General features: G+C 41.0%; 1 protein-coding gene across 2 annotated transcripts; it reads right to left on the bottom strand.

Annotated features, from left to right (window-relative positions):
* Window positions 1-1,929: 1,929 nt before the first annotated feature.
* SNX16 (sorting nexin 16) lies at window positions 1,930-23,249 on the bottom strand. Of its 2 annotated transcripts, none has more exons than XM_081874589.1 (8): window positions 23,088-23,249; window positions 18,607-19,059; window positions 16,766-16,852; window positions 15,757-15,905; window positions 10,004-10,073; window positions 6,175-6,311; window positions 3,961-4,080; window positions 1,930-3,401 (listed from the first exon to the last, which is right to left on the bottom strand). In XM_081874589.1, the coding sequence occupies exons 2-8, from the start codon at window positions 18,976-18,978 to the stop codon at window positions 3,293-3,295; spliced, it is 1,044 nt and encodes a 347-aa protein (XP_081730715.1). In that variant the 5' UTR covers window positions 18,979-19,059; window positions 23,088-23,249; the 3' UTR covers window positions 1,930-3,292. The 2 variants fall into 2 exon arrangements, with proteins under 2 accessions (XP_081730715.1, XP_081730716.1); XM_081874590.1 differs by lacking the exon at window positions 23,088-23,249 and adding an exon at window positions 22,740-23,063.
* Window positions 23,250-24,439: the final 1,190 nt, after the last annotated feature.

Here is a 24,439-nt window from a genome sequence, read left to right as displayed (position 1 = left end):
ACAAAACAAAAACTTCAGTGACTGAGAATTATGCAAAATTTCAAACATAATGAGGTATTTCAGTACAAATAATATTTTGAGTATGCGTAGTTTAGTCCAAAGAAACTTACCTTCATATTTAATTAGTGAAGGATTAAACCATAAATTATTACAGTGAAATCTAGGTATGTACCTAATAAGGGACGCTTGAATAATCACATTTAATCTGAAGTATGTGCAACAATTAATGCTTTCATACCTACTAAGTAATGCAAATCCACACCCAAGCTAGTAGGCAGGCTGCTTTTCCAGTTGTTTCAACTTCTCTCTCCACACCTCCATTTTACAACAAGCACTAGACTCCTAGTAGTCCTGATCCATTGTTAGTACAATATTAGGTCCCATGTAAATGGGCAGGAACAGCGATAGTGCAAAGATGTTGAGACAAAGGCCCTGTGGTAGGGTTTGAAGAAAGACTTCTCACATTGAGAAGGTAGGCCACAATGCATGGGGCTTTTTAAGACGCACAAAGCAGCCAGAGAGAGGCAAGGTGGAATTAACAGTTACCTTCCAACCTACCTAACCTGTTTTCATAGAATCATAGAATTGTAGAGTTGGAAGTGGCCCCGAGAGTCATTTAGTCCACCTCCCTGCAATGCAGGAATCTTGCCCACAGCAGTCCATGGGTGGGCTCAAACCACCAACCTTCTGGTTACCAGCCAGACGCACTGACCCATCGGGCTACGGAGACCTGTCATTGTGAATGACTCCCTGGTCCTGAATGGGGTAACTGTGAACCTGAAGGACCAGTCATTCTGGACTCACAGCTGTCCATGGGGGCGCAGGTCAATTCTGTGTCCAGGGCAGCTGTTTATCAGCGCCATCTGTTACACAGGCTGAGACCCTACCTGGCTGCAGACTGTCTTGCCAGGGTGGTGCATGCTCTGGTTCTCTCTCACTTGGACTACTGCAATGCACTCTATGTGGGGCTACCTTTGAAGGTGACCCAGAAACTACAACTAATCCAGAACGCGGCAGCTAGACTGGTGACTGGGAGCAGCCGCCGAGACCATATAACACTGGTCTTGAAAGACCTACATTGGCTCCCAGTACGTTTCCGAGCACAATTCAAAGTGTTGGTGCTGACCTTTAAAGCCCTAAACGGCCTCGGTCCAGTATACCTGAAGGAGCGTCTCCACCCCCATCGTTCTGCCTGGACACTGAGGTCCAGCGCCAAGGGCCTTCTGGAGGTTCCCTTGCTGCAAGAAGCCAAGTTACAGGGAACCAGGCAGAGGGCCTTCTTGGTAGTGGCATCTGCCCTGTAGAACACCCTCCCACTAGATGTCAAAGAGAAGAACAACTACCAGACTTTTAGAAGACATCTGAAGGCAGCCCTGTTTAGGGGAGCTTTTAATGTTTAATAGATTACTATATTTTAATATTCTGTTGGAAGCCACCCAGAGTGGCTGGGCAAACCTAGCCAGATGGGCGGGGTATAAATAATAAATTATTATTATTATTATATAAGAGCATAAGAAGTGCCTGCTGGATCAGGCCAACGGTCCAGCATCTTGCTCTCACAGTGGTGAACCAGATGCCTATGGGAAGAATGCAAACACCCCTCTGCCCATCTGCAACTCCCAGAAACTGGCATCCAGGGAGCTACTGCCTCTGACAATGAAGATGGAACAAGGCACCCATGACTAGTTAAGAGTGTTTGTACACAGTTGAAGGTAGAAGTAGCAGAGTGACCTCCAGAATGGTGCTAATATACAAAAATCTCCTGCAATAAATTGCAGAGAAAATGCATTCCAAGCCAACATTAAAATTTCACGCACTGTGACAAAACATGGAATGTAGATTTCAAAAAGCCAAGGAGCAAGTTAGCTAAGCTCCGGACTCTTTTAAACCCAGCATTATTTTGCAACAGACGACCAAAAAAAAAAGATGTTGTCATGTCCAAAGGTTTATTTGCCCCAGATGGTTTCATACAGTCCTGCAGAGATTTTTGTCCTTACACCCTAAAACACAAAGCGACCATTGAAAATTCCGGCACATGAGACTGTGTGTTAACAGCATTAAACAAAGGAGTAGGTGGCACAGAGAAGAACAAAAGAAGCATTCTTCCTACTGAAAGAGCAGACAAAACAAGGCACTTCCAGCAAGTAACTGCTGAGCAGAATGTTTCTGAAGATTCCATAAAGCTGACACACTATTATAACATCTGTAACAAGCAAAATACAAAAAGGCACTACTGTACAAACCAATTGCACCTTCTCTCAGTCCAAAGCTCGAACAAAAAGCACAAAAAACGCAGAGCCAATGAACTTGGCACAATATTTTCTTTGTTATAAAGTGCATTATTAGGTTCAACACAAATTTTAAAACAAGAGTGAAGCTTATAGTGTGTTCCTGGGTGTACAATATAAACATACACAAACATAAACTGCAATTAGATTTAGTTATTTAACTGTGCAGAAGTATGGCTTTAATGACTCAAATATCTATTTATAATATGCATACTTTAAACAGAGCAATTATGCATTAGCAACAAAAGAAAGAGGTAGTGTTCTTTATATAAGGCAAATTTGTTGATTCGGTGATTATGTGGCTGAGTGGCGAAAGTGTAAGGAGATTTAAAGAAAAACAGTTAAAAGACAGCTTTTATATTGTTTTCAAGTGCAGGTGAATGCCCACAGTGTGATATTTCTTTCCGCATTATGAAAACAAATAACATTCCCATTACTGAAAGGTTTAATTTTGGTACTGCAAGCTTTCCTAGATCATTGCATTATAATTTACATATCACTTATTTACATTTATGACTTTAAAAACCACAAGAAATCATATACATTTCCCAAGTCCAGATGGCAGAATTATATTTCCCAGAGCAGAAGTTACATGCCTATATAAAGAATCTGAAAATCCAAATACCAAAAAGCTGTCCATACAAAAATATTAATAGCAAGCATGTCATATACAACATGCTACATGATTGGTATATCTACATGTGTGGCATTTATCCTTTATATATGGGTACATATAACTTATATACATCACTTAGGATTCCAACTTGACCTGCTTTTAACCAGAGCTTTTTTATATATTAATATATATCTCTCATAAGGCTAGATAAAGGCTGAGACAAAGCAGCACTTATATCCTTCCTATGCCATAGGTTTCTCTAGATTGGTTTATGTAAACATTCAAGCTTCTGCCATCTCAGCTTCTGCTTGACAGCTACTATATACTTCTGTTCAATGCAATCCAGACATTGACTTTCTTACACTACTGTAAAGGCAGCTGGTAGCATTTACATCTCTTCATCGGTGGTATACGCTACCTCGGCAACTTCGATTTCTGGCACGTGATTTTCAGCCAATGAACCGCTCCAAGATGTTGCCCGATTCTCTTTCTCAGAACTGTAGGGACAGATCAATATGTTTGACACACTTCGGGGGGGGGGGGGGAATCATTTCATATCTATCTCACGGTTCTGATCAGCACACTTGGAAAACTAATCTCTTTTACTAAGACTTTATAGAGGTAGACCCTTGCCCCGCAAAATATGCTAAGCCAGGTTGCTGGTTTTGTGTTTTATGCCATTTCCCCCCATTGTTTACATTATTAGTCATGGATACCTAGATCTCTGGGTTAAGGTGGATCATTGATGCATGCCTATCAGATCATTTCATGTTCAACCAGCATTATCCACGTGCAGCTTCTTCAGCATACCTCCTACTGAAGAGGTACAGCCCTCAACTATTATCCTTTTAACCTCAGTTTGGGGCAAGGACTTTTTGAAGGGGAGAAAAGGGCAGGAAACCACAAGTAACATAGATATATTTAATATTTCCAGAGTGTGAATTGCATTTGGAATGTGAATGGCACTTCTACAACAACGTATCACAGGAGACTGTAGAAGTGAAAGGCTTCTCAAAAAATAACCTTAAATAAAAGATAGAGAATTTTAGATTGTACCTGTTGTCTTCTTCCAGGGCTCCTTGATCTGCCTCTATTGCAGAGGATTCCACTTCTCCACTGCACTCACTCTCTTGTCCTGACAACTTACGAGACTTCACTTTTCCTAAATTTAAATCCCTGTGTAACGAATTCAAGATACAGCTGATTGGATCCAGAATATCACTTTCACAAATGTAAGGATACTTTCTATTTATAGAAAGAAGAGAATACACAATTTTTGCTAACTCTCCCTTCGCCCAGTGTTTTCTAGGAGGCTAAGGGGAACAGGAGGAATTGGTGAAAATTGCCCCCACTGCTTCTTCAAATGTAATTGTAGCTCCTGCTAAATATTAGTTTAGATCCAATCCAATATAGTTAAGCTAGGAAATAATGAAAAAGCACCTAAGCTGAAATTCTTTTAGAAGACTTTTCTACACATAATTATATTTTCATTCCTTTATTAGGTTTAAGACATAATATTGAAATGACACTGATACTAATTAGCAAAGAACTTTCATTACAAATTGTATCTATTTTGTATTGATGCTTCCACATACTGTTTATCCATTATGCACTGAAAATATAATTATATTAGATGTTGAAAAAGTAAGTATTTTAGATACTAGACTACAAAATAGGATGCTCATCTACAAAATGGTTGTTTTCTGCTGCTCCAGAGAAGCGGACACGGAGCAATGGTTCCAAACTACAAGAAAAAAGATTCCACCTAAACATTAGGAAGAACTTCCTGACAGTAAGAGCTGTTCGACAGTGGAATTTGCTGCCAAGGAGTGTGGTGTGGAGTCTCCTTCTTTGGAGGTCTTTAAGCAGAGGCTTGACAACCATATGTCAGGAGTGCTCTGATGGTGTTTCCTGCTTGGCAGGGGGTTGGACTCGATGGCCCTTGTGGTCTCTTCCAACTCTATGATTCTATGATTCTATGATTCTATGAAAATATTTTGGAAAGTACAGTATTTTGTTTGCTATGCATTTGGACAGCTCAGGTTTCATAATCAGATTGCATAGCAGTTCTTGAGATGAAGGAGCAGTTTTCTCTCTCTGTTTGGATAAGATTGGACAGTCCTTTGAATCAAGATGGCGAACCTTTCAAAACTGCACTGAACCTTTCAAAATGGCACCAATTTTAACTCTGCCTTCATTCCCACCCTTCTTAGAATTCCCGGGCAATGTCAGGTACAAGACCGCTAGTAAGCAATAACTATAAAATTAGCAGCATCATTTATTTCACCAGATTTCAGGTTCATACTGACAGTAAAATAGAAGTCCTCATCCTCAGGATACTTTACTAAGGATTTCCTCTTTGTGAGATTGCTACTTGGAAACTGCTCTCCCTCCCATCATTCCTATCCAAAGAAAGGCGTAGTTAAACTGACTTGCTATATGTGGCCTGCACCAACCTCAATTGTGTCAGAAAGGCTCACATACATGTTAAAGTGTTTTACTTCACACAAGACTTTCCTTTTTAAACTGAAGTTTAAAATTATGCAAGAGTTACTCTGGGGGTTATCTCCTGTCTTTCAGGAAAGAATTGAGGGTATAATAAAATAATAATAATAATAATAATAATAATAATAATAAAAATAATAAAATAATTTTTTATTTATACCCCGCCATTAGGGTGGCTAAGACCAGAAAAATTACAATAAAAACATAATGTGGGGGGGTGGGGGGTGGAAGAGACCAAAAAATGGGTTATAATACAATTTAAAATGCAGCCTCATTTTAATAGTAGCCCATAGATAAAAACCATAAGGGGAGGGAAGCATAAGGGTCAGACTGAGTTCAAACCAAAGGCCAAGTGGAACAGCTCTGTCTTGCAGGCCCTGCGGAAAGATGTCAAGTCCCGCAGGGCCCTAGTCTTTTGTGACAGAGCGTTCCACCATGTCGGGGCCAGTACTGAAAAGGCCCTGGGCCCTAGTTGAGACCAATCTAACCAGCTTGCGACTTAGGACCTCCAAAGTGTTGTCATTTGTGGACCTTAAGTTCCTCCCGGGGCATACCAGGAGAGGCGGTCCCGTAGGTATGTGGGTCCTAGGCCGCATAGGGCTTTAAAGGTCAAAACCAGCACCTTAAACCTGACCCTCTACTCCACTGGGAGCCAGTGCAGTATGACTGCAACAAAAGTTTTCAGAAATGCATGAATAAGTGCTCAATGTTTTGGGATTAATTTTTAAATTGCAGTCTAGTTTCAAGAATTTTCTGTCCACTTACCCCAATTGTTTCTCTATGGCGTCTATGTACACTTCTTTTTCGTTTAGCATTTTTTTCAGAGCTTCCACCTCTTTTTGCTTTTCAGCAAGTTCCTTTTGCAGACGGTAGTTTGTTTCTTCTAGGGTCTCGCAGAAAGCCTAGAAGAAAAATTAAACGGTTTTTTGAAGGCAATAGTTTTGTGTGAGAAATGCAAAGACTTGAGACTGATGATGTTCCCCTACCACAATAGTTTTAATTTTTAATATGCATAAAAGCACACAACCTCAATTTTATTTCATTGCACTGAACACTTTTATGTGGCAGTAATGAGGACAAACTGTATCAGTCTGTCATTTTTTATGCAAACGAAAAAACAAAACAAAAACTAACCTCATGGTATACAACAATATAATGGCTCACAAAGGGACTGTCCTAACCCACATTTCAAAATATTTTCAGAATGACAAGCTGTGACCTACACATGCAGCTGAGAATATCTGCATGACCAGCCACCACAGCTCTGCAGACATGCATCCTGTAACAACTTTGCTATTCATTGCACTGACACATTAAAACAGAACTAGGAAAATGTAAGGGAACTACTATGCCATTACAGAAAAAGCATTGCATCTATTGCAGAATCTTATAGTAACAGCCTAATCACAATGAAACACAAAATAACACATATTGGTTTGAATGTGGCTACTGAGAAAGTCCACCAAAAGTTGACATTTTCTGCTAAAGCTAGATAAAAAAGCAAAGGTGAAGCTCACTGTAATTACTTGAGATTACATCTTGGCACACATGATGCTGTCTTGTTGCCACACCACATAATTCTACAAATCCCCTTATGGGGCTCAGAAGGTCAACTAGAGATTTCCCCCCAAGTCCCTTGTGACATAAATAAACATTGCAACTACTGTGGAGCCCCCTCCCCCTCAAATAGGTTATCTGATGTTAAAAGATTTTATTGCAGAGCTTAAGATCCCAAGACTGAACTGCAGCAAAGAGATCAGTACGGTTGCAGTAACAACACCCACTCCTAAAGAGACTTACTTGGAAGTAAATTCCACTGATTTTAATGGGATTTATGTCTCAGTAAGTATGTTTAGGATTAAGCCCAATTGGGTTTTTGAGGTAGGAGCTTTTGTAGACATGAGTCCAATGAAAGAGGAAGTTGTCTTCAAAAGCTCATGAGCCACTAAGCTAGTTCATCTCCAAGGTGCCACACAGACCCAATGATACCTTGTCGAGTTTCTAAGGTTAATAGTTACGGTACCTGAAAAGCAAACATCCTGCAAAATTGTTACCGTATTTTTCACCCCATAGGATGCACCTAGGGTTTTTTTTTTGGGGGGGGGGGAATAAAGAAAATTCTCCACCCCCCCAGGCGCGGGGCTGGTGCGGGGGAAGCCCGAGCTTCCCCCGACCCCAGCCTGCTATCCGCACGCCTAGGGAGCCTGGCAGGAAGTCGCGCCTGTCTCCCCAGGCTTGCGGAGAGCTGTGCAAAGCCCGGGTGTGCTCTTCAGCGCGCCCCAGGCTTTGGAATGCAGGCAGCTCTGCGCAACCCTCAGGAGACCGGTGCGACTTCGCGCTGGGCTCCCAAGGGGTGCGCAGAGCTGCGCGAAGCCCGGGACTGCAGGCAGCTCTGCGCAGCCCTCGGGAGACCGGCGCGAAGTCGCGGCGGTCTTCCGAGGGTTGCGCAGAGCTTCCTGAAGCCTGGAGAGCGAGAGGGGTTGGTGCGCACTGACCCCTCTCGCTCTCCAGGCTTCAGCAAAAGCCTACATTCGCCCCATAGGATGCACACACATTTCCCCTTCATTTTTGGAGGGGAAAAAGTGCGTCTTATAGGGCGAAAAATACGGTAATTGATATTTTGTAGAACCCTTACTGATGTCACAAGGAGTCATTCAAAGTTACTTCCCTTTCTTTAAATGGAACCACTTCTCCAATCTCTAAAAGTGTGTGTGTTTAAACGAGGGTAAAGAAAAATTAAACCAATATACACGCTGCATTTTAACATTTTTGGGGTGAAATGCTAATAGCTTGCTAAAGGAAATAATATTTGATTCAGTGCTTGGGTACATTGCACGTGCTATTGAGACTATCTCTATAAGAAGTGGATATATTTTTCTTCTTGACTTCCTCTATATTTTTGATAGATATAAGATGTTTTGTAGCTGTGAGCTCCCCTTTACCTACACAAACAAAACCATTTGATGCAGAAAATCACAAAGCATGGACTGAGGGCTTACAATTCTTTCTCTTTAAGAGAAAGCCTGCAATTAACGTTAAGAAGTTTGCATTTCATAATTTGTCGCTAACTTCACTAGCAAAACAGCCTATTATGTAATTTGGCAGTGATCCTCATTTGGTGGTGTAGCACATTCAGTTAACCAGGCATCCACCAGGGGCTGGAACAGATACAATGCTGCAAATCCCTTAAACTATGGGACAGTTCTGAAGGGACCAGCCATTTACAAGAGCCAAAATTAACAGGAATTAAAATACTTCAGTGGCATTATATTTGACTGAAACCAAGTTAAAATAGTTAAAGTTGTCCTCTAAAAAGCCAAATTCAAAACACACACACAGCATCTGTATATATTTTGGAATGCTAACAAAATTCCAAATGACTTAACTTAAAAGTAATTTTACCAAGTATTTGAACTGGACATATTAACATAATGTGTTAAGCTGGTTCATATCTGCTAGATGTGAGCCAAAAAAGTATCTTTCTTTGTTCTTCTGCATGCATACAGCAAATGGTATTATTCTAATTCAGAAAGACTTTTGGATGGGTTCTGCAAAATCAGATGCCCAAGGAAAACAAATAAAAAGAATGACATACAATCCGAATAAAATATCCTATTTCAGGTAGGAGGAAATAGCAGTGAGACTGAGCATTGTAACTGATAAATCATGAAGATACACATATTAAAAATATGCTAAATATTTGCTAAAAATATGCTAAATACTTTATGCTAAATATAATTAAACCAGTGAAGGAAAACCCTAAAGTATGATACATGCACAACTGATAAAGCAAAAGGATCAGATCGCAGAGGTAGATTTAAAACAATGCATCAAACATGAGTCATCAATAATTATATACCAGGCAGCAGAATAAAACAATATTCAACAGTCGGAGATTGAGAAAAACTGCAGGAAGAATATAGTCAAAAGAAACTTTGAAATTATTTCCTACAACTTCTGCATTCTTTAGGGATGTGGGTGGTGCTGTGGGTTAAACCACAGAGCCTAGGACTTGCCAATCAGAAGGTCGGCGGTTCGAATCCTTACGACGGGGTGAGCTCCCGTTGCTCAGTCCCAGCTCCTGCCCACTTAGCACTTCGAAAGCACATCAAAGTGCAAGTAGATAAATAGGTACCGCTGTGGCGGGAAGGTAAACGGCGTTTCCGTGCGCTGTTCTGGTTCGCCAGAAGCGGCTTAGTCATGCTGGCCACATAACCCGGAAGCTCCCTCAACCAATAAAGCGAGATGAGCGCCGCAACCCCAGAGTCAACCACGACTGGACCTAATGGTCAGGGGTCCCTTTACCTTTACCTTACCTGCATTCTTTCCCCACCCTCATCTCCCCAGGCTTTCGTGATCTCTGCTCCATAGCTGCCCTGTCTTTCTGCCTTTGGGCTGCTTGTTGTGCAAATGTACAGTCCATAGATTATTCATTCCATGCCTTTTTCTATGTGGCAGACATTTATATTTTATGTCCGCCTCAAAGAGAACAGCTGCTTCTCCTGTTATAAAGGTACCACATGACAAACATCATATGCAACAGGCCAGTTAAGAGTGTTTTAGTCTAACAACCAAATAACTACTTTACACTTACCCTACTCTCTTCAAGGCTATCAAACGGTCCTGGGGGATCATCCAAACAAAGGAACTCCCTCACGGCAAGACTTTGAAATAATGAAAAGAAAGAAAGAAGTTGGTCTCCAAACAGAACAGCCTAAAGTCAGTGAGAAACAACACAAAACACAGTATTTCTCCAAAAATGAGCAAGTTTGTTTTTATTATAACCAACGTGTAATGTTTCAGTTAGCAGGTATAAATAAATGTTTTCCATACTATTTTCACCCTCCCCAGCAATGGATGCTTGTCTAGTATAAAATGAAATTGTTTAAAACAAAAGACATTCAGGGTGAGGATTTTTTTTTAAAGTTTAATTTATCCTGGATTTTAAAATCCGATTAACTCCCCAGTAAAAAGTAAAAAAATAAATAAATCTGAATTAAAATACTGAATGACAACAGCTAGGAGTAAGGGAACCGCTAACTAATCCCATGTCCCAGTGAAGGCTTAGAATTTGCGTTTCTCAAATAGCAGATTTCTCTATACTGTACTACTAAATTGCTTTTGAAACATGAAAACCTTGCTTTTCAAAACAAATGTAAGAAAATAATAGTTGCTTTATGCATACCAGACAGGATCTCTCCCACACTCAAACTGAAGATTAATAAAGATCGTCAATAAGCCTTCACCCAGGATTATCGCCTTATCTGTACACTAGACATAACTGTCTGCCTACTTGTTTGGGGTCAATAAAGACTGTTCAAAGGGGAGACGATAGAGAGGCTTGTATAAACTGAGCAAGAATGACTTGCACTGCTGTATTCTGGAAGATGGCTTCGATTTTTTCTCAAGCCATGTGTAGCCCATGTAACTACTCCTAAACTGTCTCTTTTCCAGCGTACTTTTGACTAGCAGAAGTTTGTTTATTAAATTTGTACACTGCCCTTCATTTGAGGATCACAGGGCGGGTCACAACATAAAAATACAAAATGAGAGCACAAAACATATAACAACACAAAGACAAACTAGGTTGTATGTGTCAATTGTGTGGAAGCAAACATGCAAACCAGTGTCCCTGCTGCTTTAAATACCATAAATATGGAGAACACTTCACATTGCAAATAATTTTTATGAAGGAATTGCTCTCACAGATTTGCCAGTTTACATATGCAAAGTTTGTTTGTTTTGAAGAAAACAACAACAAAGGACAATGAGCTGCTGGAAATTCTGGAGCAGCAGTCCACACGGGTTGGGACTAAAGAACCTTTATATTATAAAACATGAAGAAAGCTTGTGGAAAACTGTTCTAACATCACATCTGTAGAATTTCCAGGTTCATCAGCGAGTTTGTAAACCGAGTGAGAATGTGTCTTTTCCTCTCATAACATCTATTCAGTCAAATGAACTGTCTAGAAAAAACAGGAACAATGCTTCTTTGCTTCATTTGACAGTTATATCACACCCTTTTCCAAACAGTTTTATTTACAGTAGAGCTTCTCTTCATGGTTGAACTGCTGTTTTGAAAAGATGTGGAATGAGATCGCAAATGGCCATCCTCAGAACAGCTTATTATATGAAAGCATTGTTGCCTTCTCCAAGCTTGATTTCACTTGTTCTGTACCTCTTGTAGACCCCATTATTGAGTTTAAGGACAATTTTGGCAATATTAAGCTACAAAATGCGAAAAATACTACAAAATGTGTATCTTGAGACTAATGGTATAAAGCTTTTATGTGGAAGAATGATGATAAAAAATTATAACCACGGAATCCAAGCACTTAATAAGATAAGTATCAGTTGGTTTTGGGTAGCCTTGGGTAGCTTTTTTTTGCTATGATGCCTTTGGCAGTACTATATGTGGTTGCAGTTAAGAAACAAAGTTTTTTGTGCACTAGTGGAAAAGGGGGGATTCAAGTGTAGGGTTTTGTTAAGTATATTCTCAACTGAGGTTGTAATAAGCTAAAAATATACATTGATCTGTGGCCAGAGGCAGTACACTTTTCTGAATATCAGATGTTGGAGACAAAATGCAGTACAAAACAGAAGAGTGCTGCCTTCGTGCCATACTTGAGAGTTTATTAGAACCAGTTGATTGGCAGCTGTTGGAAACAGAATGCTGGTTATCTGTTAGATGCAGGCTGGAGCAAGTCATTTCTTATGCTCCTATGTGATATTTATATGATGAGGATTGTGATGCAAAAGCTCATTCAAATGCATTTAGAAATTTAATGGAAGCAACAGCAATATTGGTTTTCCTTTCCTCTTCCAAACCATAATGCGGTGCATGTGGGGAAGGGAATTCCATCTTTAACTTACAGTTTTTGATTGAGCAAAGCTGTTTACATAGACTCAACTAAGCATTACTATTTTAGCTCTATTGCACTAAGATGGGCAATACTGATAGAAGCAGAAAGTATGCTTCTTCTACAGAAAGCTGCAACTAAAGCAGCAGAAAACGCACATGCACACTTGTCTTTTATGAACAGCAGAGCACTGAATCCCATTTTTAGATTCAACTCCAGGATAGGGTGGAGCCACAAGTGACTCCGGCCCAGCCTGTCAGAAGAATAAGTAATCCAAGCATCTGTTTTACAGGTTTAACACCTTTCTCCAGTTTCCACAATATGCAGAAAGAAATACTCATGAGCAAATAAAAGGGGGAAAACTCTTGAGCGAGTCTATTAATGTCTCCAATACACAGCTTGCACAAGGTGTATTTCTGATGTTCATTGTGAACTTATATCCCTATTAAAAATCATTCCAATGAGGTTGTTACTTTAGGATGTGCAGTTTTACTGTACTCTTATTCATGGCGTTATATAATGAAGGATCTCACTAACAAAATCCTGTTTAATATTGGGGCAAGAGAACTGGTTCACAGAGTCTTGAACGAGTTTCGCTGCTTTGCATGTCAGGAAGAAACCATTAATGAGAACATTTATTCTTGCCTAAGAAGCTCAAGACATCTTGAAAGAATTTGAAAAACTCTACATACTAGTCTATTAGCACTGCAATGCGGAAGTTAGAAGTGACAGAAAAAGATGAGTTTATTTGTTGCGTCTCAGGACGTTTTAGGTTGCATTTTTTTAAATAAAATCACACACAAACATAATTGCATCAACACTATGCTGTACAAGCTCTTAGCTGAACATTGGGTCTACAATCTATTGTGGAGGAGTTCTGTATGGTTGTTGCTGTCATAGCTGCAGCACAGAAGGCTACAATTTCTGTGAGAGATTCCCAATCTGCTATCAGATGGCACAAATCTCTAAAGGACAAAAGTTCAAGAAGTTCATATATAACAGAGTTGATAGGAACTGTAAGTACCTGCTAAGAGGCACTTCTGTCACTACCTTTCAGCTGTTATATTGAAGCAGAAGTAGCTAACCTGTGCTCTTAAGATTATGCTCTTAAAATATGATTATATCAGCACTAACCATTGGCAACAACTGGAGAACAACTGCTTAGCCACTCCTGTACTGAAATGTTCAACAATAGTGGCAAAGACAAATTTCCCCCCGACCAATTTCTGATCCACTGAGAAATTGTCACGACTTGCGGTCTAGCCCACCCAACCATTCAGGATTCTACTATAATTACCCATCCATAACCAGCCACCATTAACACAAACAAACACACTGAAATGGAACATTTCAGCTTCAAGGTTGGCATTTAGAATTCAATGTACTGCCAAATAGCACACTGCTCATAACATACGTGGTTCAAGATTGCATAAAACTAGGGATTCTATAATTAAAAACAACAACACATGGTTTCGATTGCAATGCCAAGCTCTAAAGCATTCGTAAAAGAGTATCTTCAAAATCACCTATCTTAGAAAGCATATAACAAATACAGGCAGAATCAAAGGCATTCTATTCAAATCTGCATTTTAGAGGGTTTCAAAAAAATCTTCTTCTTAAATGTATTTTTAGAAACTGAAAAATAAAATTAACGGATAATCCCCATATTGTAACTCCACATGCTGAATACACAATGCCAAACAGCCAACAGCAGATTTTTTGTATATTTAAAGACTTTAACAACCACCTTCCAAATACATTGCTCTCACAGTGTGATATATAAGGATAATGAATAGAACGCAATACTACATAAAACTAGAAAATTTAGACACAGTTAAAGTACACATCCTCAATTAAAGCACAGCAGACTAATCAAAAGTGAAATAAAAAAAAGCATCTCAAAAGTTATCTTAAGAGTTATGTATTTCTTGGGTGAGGCAATTCCAGAAATGTGGAGCCGCTACTCATAAGGCCTTGTCTTTGATATCTGTCCATCTTATTGATTGGCCAGAGACCTGGGTCTCAGAATTTGGTCTCAAAGCTTGAGCTGTCTCATACAGATGCAGGCAGTCCTTTAAAATAACTTTGATTCACACCATTTAGGGCATGGGTAGGAAAACTAAGGCCCGGAGCTGGATCCGGCCCAATCACCTTCTAAATCCGGCCCGCAGACGGTCCGGGAATCATTGTGTTTTTACCTGAGTAAAATGTGTCCTTTTATTTAAAATGCATCTCTAGGTTATTTGTGGGGCCTGCCTGGTGTTTTTACATGAGTAGAATGTGTGCCTTTATTTAAAATGCATCTCTGGGTTATTTGTGGGGCATAGGAACTCGTTCATTTGTTTTTCTTTTCAAAATATAGTCCGGCCCCCCACAAGGTCTGAGGGACAGTGGACCGACCCCCTGCTGAAAAAGTTTTCTGACCCCAGATTTAGGGTATCTTCTTATCTACACAAATACATTCCTGACTTCCTTTGTCCCTTTCTCTGCATCCCAATTGTGGCAAATCCTGTAATTTAGACAGATTGCCACCCTGCTAGCGGCTAGAATGTAGAAGTCTGAAATATTTTTAAAGACCTCTCAAAACTCCTTTTGCAATTTCCAGTCTTAAACACATTTGCCCTTTTGTAACCTAAAATAATGCAAGTTCCTACACTTTTACTAATTTTCAGTTTCAGCAGTTTATATATTGCTTAACTCTGTTGTCTCAGAAGTGCTGAGTAACAGTAAAGTTAAGAAGATATAATGAAGATAGGTAAGTTAAAACTAATAACAAAACTTACTTAAAATGCCTAGTGACGTAAAAAGGCCTCCACTAGGTGTAAGAAGTTCAAAAGGGGAAAGGCCTATTTCATCTCACCTGGGAGGAAGTTCTACAAAATTGGGCCCACAATGCTGAAAATGTGGCTGTGCTTTTGAGCCAGACGACAACTACCATATTTTTCGCTCTCTAAGACGCACCAGACCACAAGACGCACCTAGTTTTTGGAGGAGGAAAACAAGAAAAAAAATATTCTGAATCCCAGAAGCCAGAACAGCAAGAGGGATCGCTGTGCAGCGAAAGCAGCGATCCCTCTTGCTGTTCTGGCTTCTGTGATAGCTGTGCAGCCCGCATTCACTCCATAAGACACACACACATTTCCCCTTACTTTTTAGGAGGGAAAAAGTGAGTCTTATAGAGCAAAAAATACGGTACCAGAACGGGTTACTTCCGGGTTTCGGCGGTCGCGCATGCACAGAAGTGCTAAATTGCGCATAAAACCAAATCGCAACCTGCACATGCGCAGACGTGCATTGCGAACGCTGCGGGTTGGGAACGTGCATCCCGCATGGATCACGTTCGCAACCCGAGCATCCACTGTAGTGGGCAGCAGAGCTCCAACCAAGTATTACCAAAAAAGAGCAACAGCTAAAGAGGGTCTTATTCTTTTGTTACCCTGTTATGATAATCCAAATGATATGATAGAAGAAGGTGAGAATCACATACCAGTTAGCAATGTCTTTGTGAGCTACTAAATTCTGTAAGAATGCTTGGAGTCCCAGCTGTCTATCTTCCAGAAAATCAGGATTGTAATTATCCTTGAACCAGCGCTTTGGTGGTAGTGCCAATCGGAAACCAGGAAACATATCTTTGAGCTGAAAAAGCAAACCAAGTAGATAGTAAGGAAGTACACTTTCTGCATAGAGTTAATATATCACTGAGGTGTCCCTCCCCTTGCTTTTTATCTATTTCTGTCCCTTTGCCTCAGGTTAATGTGCAATAGGTTCTTTTGATGAGATTTTCTCAGCAAAGGGTGGCAGGTCAAGCTGGTTTGAAGAGTAGCAACAACATATCAAATGCAATACCAGTGCGCCAATACCTGGAAACAACCACTATCTATTAATTCTTGTATAGTGAAAATTTGGTGCTTTTTCAAAAAAGCAAAAAATTGAGCCATGCCACTATTCCTCTGTGGTACAAACAAAAGGCTAGTCAAGAAACACATTATGGGAATGCATCTTGTTAAAAGAATGTTTACAACAATAGGCAGAGATATATGAATCTTAGCAAACTAGCCTTCTCTTGATTAAGCAAGGGGTAGCATTCAACATTAATGAACATGGAAGTTAGGTCCGTTCATTTTTAATGGGTGTACTCTGAGTAAAACTTAGTTGAGTTCCACCTAAGATTTTGCAGAGCAAACCGGGGGGGGGGGGGGGGGGGAGGAAGGTAACCAGAAAAAGTTAAAGGGCTTGCAGGTATTATTTTTGGGTGTCAAATATGCAGATCACCCTGTGATCTTCAGATGAAGGGTGGTATAACAATTCAATAAAAAAATGTAAATAAATATGGCGCTGGAATGGCTTTCCAAATACCATTTAAAAATAGTGCTTCTCAGTGAACTTGCTAGTTCTATGGCAAAGCAATTGCTTGTTTTTCTCATTGTAACTTTTCAAACTTGGAAGCAAAAATGTTAATCTGGTACATGAATAGCTGGAGATCAAGAATTATATACCTTGTCATTAAGCCTGGAGAAGTCCGTATACCTTCTAAAAACTACCCAGTTTTCCTCTGGATTTTTTTTTACAAGGATTTTGTAAACCTGTTAAATAAAAAAAAACTATTATAGCAGTTTCAATAAGTTGTGTGAGCATTTTAGTCACATTACACTATAATTACTAGGAAGTTGACATAACTATTCTTTCAGAAAGGAAGCAAACGTTATCAAAGTTTGCCAATGAATATATACTAAAGTATAAAAAATGAACAAGTATTTCATGCAAATATAGAACTGGTATTGTTTTACTGCTCCCAGGAGGAACCAATTCCTGGAATTTGGATTTTCTATTTTAAACTATTTTCACAAACGTAGTGTATTTCAACAAGATACCCTGATCCTATCTACATTGAGTCACTCATCCCAGCTCAGGCGGAACTGGGTAAGGGGGAGACTTGCCTCTGTTCCAAATTCCAGTTGCCTCAATCACATGACCTACCAATGGAATGGAAGTTAGACTGGCAGAAAGGGTAGTGCAAGTCACACTGTTATAAAGTATTGTTTCCCCTCTGTCAGGCTTGGGCTGGCTCTGCTCCTAGATTGAGTTTGGAATGGTGTAATTTATGCCATCCTAATTTATGCTGGGTTGCTATAGTTTGGCTTGCACTGTTAATCAGAATCAAGTCTCAAAGATCTGAATACAGTACTGCTTCCCAGTAAATTAAGGTAAGGATTAAAAATCTAATGCATATTCAAAGTATAACCAATGAAGTAATTTCTACTGAAACATCATGGTACATTGCAATAATCTGCAATATTAATTTACAATGACTCAGATGAATGGGAGAACTTGTTGGACTATACCCACCTATTTGGTATCTAAACTACTGGTGCCTGCATACGTCGTCTTCTCCTTTTGTGATTTCAGTGCAGTCCTATACATATCCATCCAGAAGTGTCCCACTGAGTTCAATGGGTCTTACTTCTAAATAAGGAAGTATATGGACTGCAGCTTAAATTACCATAAAAATTCCTTTTCTGTGGGTTTTTTTTTTAAAAAGTGTTGTTTACACAGAACAACCACTTCAAAAACACAGCCTTGGTTATCCTCAATTGTTGAATCCAGCTCAGACTGCAAAAAGTAATTAACACCGCTTTATGTAATTCCAGCCATGCTGAAGCTACCCATGTGTATAAAGCTGAGCAAGGTTAAAATTTGCAGAACTGAAAGCATTTATTGTTTTTAGTAGCTCAACAGTGCTGGAATCAGCAAACTTTTATACAAGTACAGATGGCTTAATTAATTAATTTCAAGTATTTATATTCCACTTTTCAATAGAAAAGATCACAAAGCAGTTTAGTGGCTTATAAACAACCAACCAACAATAATGGTAAAACAATAGAAATACTGTATGGACATTATCAGAACCCATAAATTATACAATATATAAAACATCAAACCCTGCGACACTTGTTCAATACACTTGCACCTGCTCAACTTCTATGTCTGCTCACACATCTGTACCTCAGTCCATCTACTACACCTGCACACATTCACCCACACTCACACATTCCACAACTGCAGATCTCAGTAATCCCAAGTACATACACAAAGGCCAGACCACAACACTAGGAGGCAGTCATTGTCCAGAATATGTGTCAAAAACAAGATAGGAATGGGGGTGAGGAATCACATAGTATGGAAACGGCATCTAGCAGGCAATTCAAGAGCCATTTCAGAAAGCCAGTGAAGAGACCCATACTTACTGTGCAGCGTGATTAGTATTTTTTAAGGATTCTGTGAATCTTTAAATGATGTGTTACTAGTCAAAATTCCTGAAGAAAAAAGCACAACTTACAGTGAATTTTGCCCTCTCTTCCATCACCTCATAACCTAGTATCGTAGGCGTAGCAGGCCGATCTTCCCAGCTCCCAGAGTTTATGTTTTGCTCACTATCTTCCGATGCTTGAGTGCAATATTCCATAGATGTGTTTGTACCTATAAATTTAGTCCTAACAAGCGGACTATTGCAAGGAGATGAAGTGGCACCAATTGCATCAGGGACACTCCTCTTTTTAAAACTACGGATAGAAGATTCCTCCAGCTGTGCTTTTGAAGAATCTGAACATGTTGAAATGCTCCCAAGAGATGATCTTCTTTGGTTTCTATTCGTGGTAAAACTAGTAGAACTTCCTATAGGTATTGGAACAGGAACATATGGAGTAGCCATCCTTCATTAGCGACTGTAAGAAAGCTTATACTTATTGACTGTAGAATTTATGGAACTCTCATTCACGTTCCCTTCCGTTATCTGGAAATAAGAGAAAGTAGGTTTTCAAACAAACAAAACTTTTTATAGAGACATTCTCATAACCTTATTTAAAACATGGAAATTCCTCAATGTCTGTATTAAGCAACAACAGAGTATGAATGGCTTTATAAAGAAACGAAAACTGGAAAATAATCTCACACAATCAGAACGTAACTTAGGGTTGCTACATGTCACAAAGTCTTACAAAATGCTTCAGTAAATTCTCACACCCTAGGATGCTGACCTAATCCTGCCTGGTACATCCTTTTTAACTATGAGGTCATCTTCTGCTTCATCCAATTCAAATTATTTTAAATTCCTGCTACTGTCCTCATTTTTCACATGGTCTAGTCCTTCCCCTGTCCACCCCCTAATATTCTTAAGAGGGTCTCTTCTGCAGTCTTCAGAGAGTAGCTGGAAGTGGGGAGGCACTCTGCAGTTTGAATCTGAAATTTTAGATGCACTAACAAAATTCCCTGTCACAAAATGCGCCTAGAACAATGGGAGCTTTGAACACTGACTAGCATATGCAGAAAGCAAAATCATCCAGCGTAGATATTTTGATAAGATGCTGAGTAAAGCGGAAGTATGTTCATTTTAAATGAGCTGGCTATCTGATGTATTATTTAATATAGTTCTACCACATTTCACTGCAAGACTCATTCCATCCAGTGAAAACAGAAAACAAATGAACCTGAGTTTCTGAAGAATAGTTTAACATTTTAATTTTATCCACACTTTTAGTTTCATGCTTTTTGGGGAAAGCAGAAGTTGTATAATTAAACAGTATGATTAGCAAACGTAAAGAAGAATAAGCAGCCACACTGATGTTCTTCTCCAAAGTGATGATCTCCTCACAATGATACTACAGAGACTGGATTCCAGGATCTCTGAATCATCAAATGATATTCAACAGCATAAATTATATCAACCAAAATTCCCACTTAAAACTGGAAACACCTGTAATCCAACTACTACATGGACTCAAAAGTCAAATAATTTGAAGGTTCACTTTTATAGTTTTCCCAACTCAAGGACTGTATTGACTTAACTGCAGGAAGTAACCTTCTTTATATTATTTTTTATTACATTAATTAGTTGCTTTTTCTTGCCAAAGGCAATTCAAAGTAACTTATGGGCAAATGAGCAAACAAACAAAACTCCAATAGATACATTTAAACCAAACCAAGCCAACTTTAAAATAATACATTAAAATACATTTCAAACACCTGCAAAAGGCCAGACAGAGGTCAAAGGACTGGTTAAAGAGGAAAGTTTTTGCCTGGCGCCTAAAAATCTATATTGATGGCACCAGGTAAGCCTCCTCAGAGAAAGCATTCCACAAACGGGGAGCCACCACTGAAAAGGCCTGTTCTTGTGTTGCCACATGAAGAAGGGCCTCAGATGATGATTGCAGGGTTTGGATTGGTTCATATGGGGAGAGGTGGTCCTTATGGCATTGAGGTCCTGTGCCACATAAGGCTTTATAGGTCAAAACCAGCACTTTGAATTGGGTCCGGAAACTAACTGGCAGTCAGTGCAGTCAGGTCAGGATTGGTATTATATGTTCAAACTGTTTTGCCCCAGTGAGCAACCTGGCCACTGAATTTTGCACCAGCTGAAGTTTCTGAACCATCTTCAAAAGCAGCCCCCAGTATGATGCATTGCAGTAATCTAACCTAAAGGCTACCAGAGCAATAGACAGAAGAAGTCTGGCTATCCTTGTCCAGATAGGAGCATAGCTGAGCCACCAGCTGAAGCTGATGGAAGGCACTCCATGCCATTGAGACAACCTCAGCCTCAAGCAATAGCAATGGATTCAGGAGTATCCCCAAGCTATATACCCGCTCCTTCACAGGAAATGTAACACCATCAAGAGCAGGCAATATTTTCTTTACTACAGTCGTACCTCGTTTTGTGGCCGGGATCCATTCTGGAGCCCCAGCCGCTAGCCAAAAAGGATGCAGGGCAAAGCGCCATGTCTGCACATGTGCGCGGAACGGTTTGCGCTTCTGCGCATGTGTGAGTGGCAAACCTGGAAGTAACCAGTTCTGGTACTTCCAGGTTTGCTGTGGACATTCACTGGAATGGACGCTAGACGAGGCAGATGTTCATGGAGGTATTGCTGTATTTCAACCTAGTTATCTCTTTTTAACTCATTCTCTCTCAGCTATGCTTTCTCTTTTCACCACCATTTTAGTGCAGAGATTAATATGGAACCAATTGACTGTTGTAACTGTAGATGCGACTCAGTAGCAGCAAGCAGGAAAAGGTGCGCTCTGCACCTGACAACCCACTGCAGTGTAGTTGCTGCTCCTTACGGGCAGGGAGAGATGTTGGCACTGTGGGGCACATCAGAAGGAGCATCAGAGTGACTCCACCAGTGCACTTTCACAATGTTGATGCCCCCGTCAACTTGCCTCCTCCTTCCCTGGAAGCAGCACTGACTCCACTACAGGGATGTCATGCGCACAGTGCTTCCCTTTGGCAAATACTGAGTTCCACCTACAGCCATTTACTCCCACACTAATTTCTGCAGCAAAGTACTTTACTCCCTATTGAAACAGCCATAGGAAAGAACAGGGCAGAAGGAGGTATTGCAGTTCCTCTTTGATTTGTTCACATTCTGGAAAGGCATGTAAAGACTATCCCACAGTACAAATTCCTTGCTGTGAGGGAGGGAGTATTATGGATGATGATACTTAGCTCAACTATTCCTACCCAGAAGAAAAGAAAAGAGTTATACTCTGTGTGGTTTACATCTGACAACAGTATTTCTACTGCTGTACAGTAGAAATTGTCTTTAAAAACACAATGCTAGCAAGCATGTCCAACAGTAATTCTAGCACTAGGCTACCAGTCCTGATGCACTCAGATCAACAGCAATGGTTACTAATGGTTTCATCTGCAGGTGAAATCCTTCTTGTGATTCTGTCACTACGGGACGCCTGCAGTGGGGCATGACAGAGCCTTCTCCATGGTGGCCCCTCAGTTATGGAATTCCAACCCCCTTGAGATAAGGCAGACACCATCCCTGTATTTTGGCATTGCCTAAAGGATACCTTTTTGCCACAGCTTTTTTGCAAAGTTTAGGGTAGTATTTCACTGGCTATTTAGTAATATTTCCAAGTATTATTAACTCTTGTGTTTCAGTTGTGGTTATAAATGAATGAAGCATAAGTAGTGACATAAGCTTTTATGGACAAAAATTCCATTTCATTTGATCCATGAAGTGTTAACCCAGACTGGAAAAGATAAATACATAACTATAAAGAAAATAAAGAAAAACCCTGCATAGGGCAAAAGGCTAATGAAAATCAAGAGACCGTCTATTTGTTAGATTTATATCCTGCCCTTCAACGTGGTGAAGGGCAGGGTGCAACCCTAGCAAGCAAATAAGCCAAATCATTACTCGAGATGTTTACTAGTTTTTGCATATTCAGTTGCCAGTCCCGTGCCAGTCCAAAGACCACAAAATTGTAGACCACAATAAAGCCCTTTCGAGGCGACACAAAACTCTCTCGCTCCCCCTCTTACTTTGGCTGTGGCCATTAGTTATTACTGGGGCGCTGAAGCCGATTCCCCGAACCGCAGGGAGCAGCAGCCTGCAAACTATCAGCGAGCGAAGGAAGGAAGATTTACGCAGGAAGATTTGTGAGCAACCTTCTCCCAAGGCCCACCTTCGTTTCCTCGGGGTGCAGTCGACGTGTGAGCCCCTCACCCTCCACCAGGGGCTCGGGACCACCGTCCCCTCCGCTCCACAGCTCAGCCGGTGGAGAAGGAGACTCGCGCTCTCAGGGTCGCGGGTTCGAGTCCCGCGTTGAGCGAAAGATCCCTGCACCGCTAGGGGCTGGACTAGATGACCCTCGCGACCCCTTCCCACTCGACGATCTTCGGTCTGGCCATTTACTCACGCGACGCCTCCTGCCCTTCGCCGGCCGCCCCGGCCCCTGGTCCTCCTTCCCCCGCACTCCGCTTGGCCAGGCGAGGCCAAGGCGCTACAAGGACGCGCTCGCGGCAAAGACTACCTGTTGCGCGCCGGAGGCCCCCTCGCCGGCCGCCCCTGCGGAGTCCCAAGAGGTACGAGCCGCCACAAGCCGCCGCCACGGTTCCTCAGCCCGTCTCCGACTACAGCTCCCGGGGTGCACCGCGGCCAGACCTGCTCTACCCCCTCCGCGGACAAAACACCGCCGCCTGTAAGAGGGGGAAAAAAACTTCAAGTCCCGACAAGCAACGCGGTCAAGCGCGCGACCCGTGATTCTGGAAAAGCTGGCTGAAAACATTCCACCTTCCTTCCGCCACCTGTTCCCGCATAGCCTGCTGGGATTTGTAGTTCTGTGGGGGAAGAGAGAGGTGTTGTGCTACTTCAGGAACAGGTGGCGAGAAATGACTCGCTGCGCAGACCAGACTGGCCTAATGCGGTGGTGTTTAACCAAGGGCAGCAGATCCGGTTTTAAAGTTCGCGCGGCTTGCGGCTGTCTCCTAAATTCACTTTTCCGCTAGGGAATGTCAGGAAAAGTGTCGCGTCTCCATGTTTTCCTTCCTGCCAATCAACTGCCGCCCCCGCAAAAAGCAAACAAACAAGCCAATCCTCGTGATACTTACTTAAAGTTTCCCAATTGCAATCCTAAATGCACTTACCTGGGCGCGAGTTCCATTGATCCCCAATGGGGCTTAGTTCTGCGTAAGCAAGTACAGGATTGCACTGTCATGCTTGGTTTTTTTTTTAAACTACCTAGGTTCGTTTTAAGCCCACCCCTTTAAAAAAATAAATAAACCAAGAAGCCAGAAAACAAATGGATTTGTTTAATAGTGGTGCCGGCTCATAACTTCTGCAAAAACTGAAAATTCCCTTTGTAACCTGAGCTTCATTTCCATGAGAGAGCAGAGTACTGAAGGTGTCTGGTGCTTTTGTAGTATTTTCTGTATTAAGTTTAATAATAATAATAATTTATTATTTATACCTAGCCCATTTGGCTGGGTTTCCCCAGCCACTCTGGGCAGCTCCCAACAGAATATTAAAAACACACTAAAACACTAAACATTAAAAACTTCCCCCAAACAGGGTTGCCTTCAGATGTCTTCTAAAAGTCAGTTGTTTATTTCCTTGACATATGATGGGAGGGTGTTCCACAGGGCCGGCACCACTACCGAGAAGGCCCTCTGTCTGGTAAATAATATATTTAAGTAATATATATGCATGCAGCTGGTTCCCATAAATCAGAAGCTTTGGTGCTTTGTCCTAGGCTGTTGGCCATGCTAGCTGGGATTGCTGGCAGATGTAGTTCATCAACTTCTGGAGGACCAAAGGTTCCTCATACCTGCCAGGGAGGGAGCCACTCCACCCTAAGATACTTAGCCTTCAGACAACTCACAGTGC

The sequence above is a fragment of the Podarcis erhardii genome (genome assembly GCF_964252035.2).
Source record: "Podarcis erhardii genome assembly, chromosome: 8".
Taxonomy (NCBI): Eukaryota; Metazoa; Chordata; class Lepidosauria; order Squamata; family Lacertidae; genus Podarcis; species Podarcis erhardii.
Note: the sequence above shows the minus strand (reverse complement) of the source record. Positions and strands in the feature narration are given on the sequence as shown.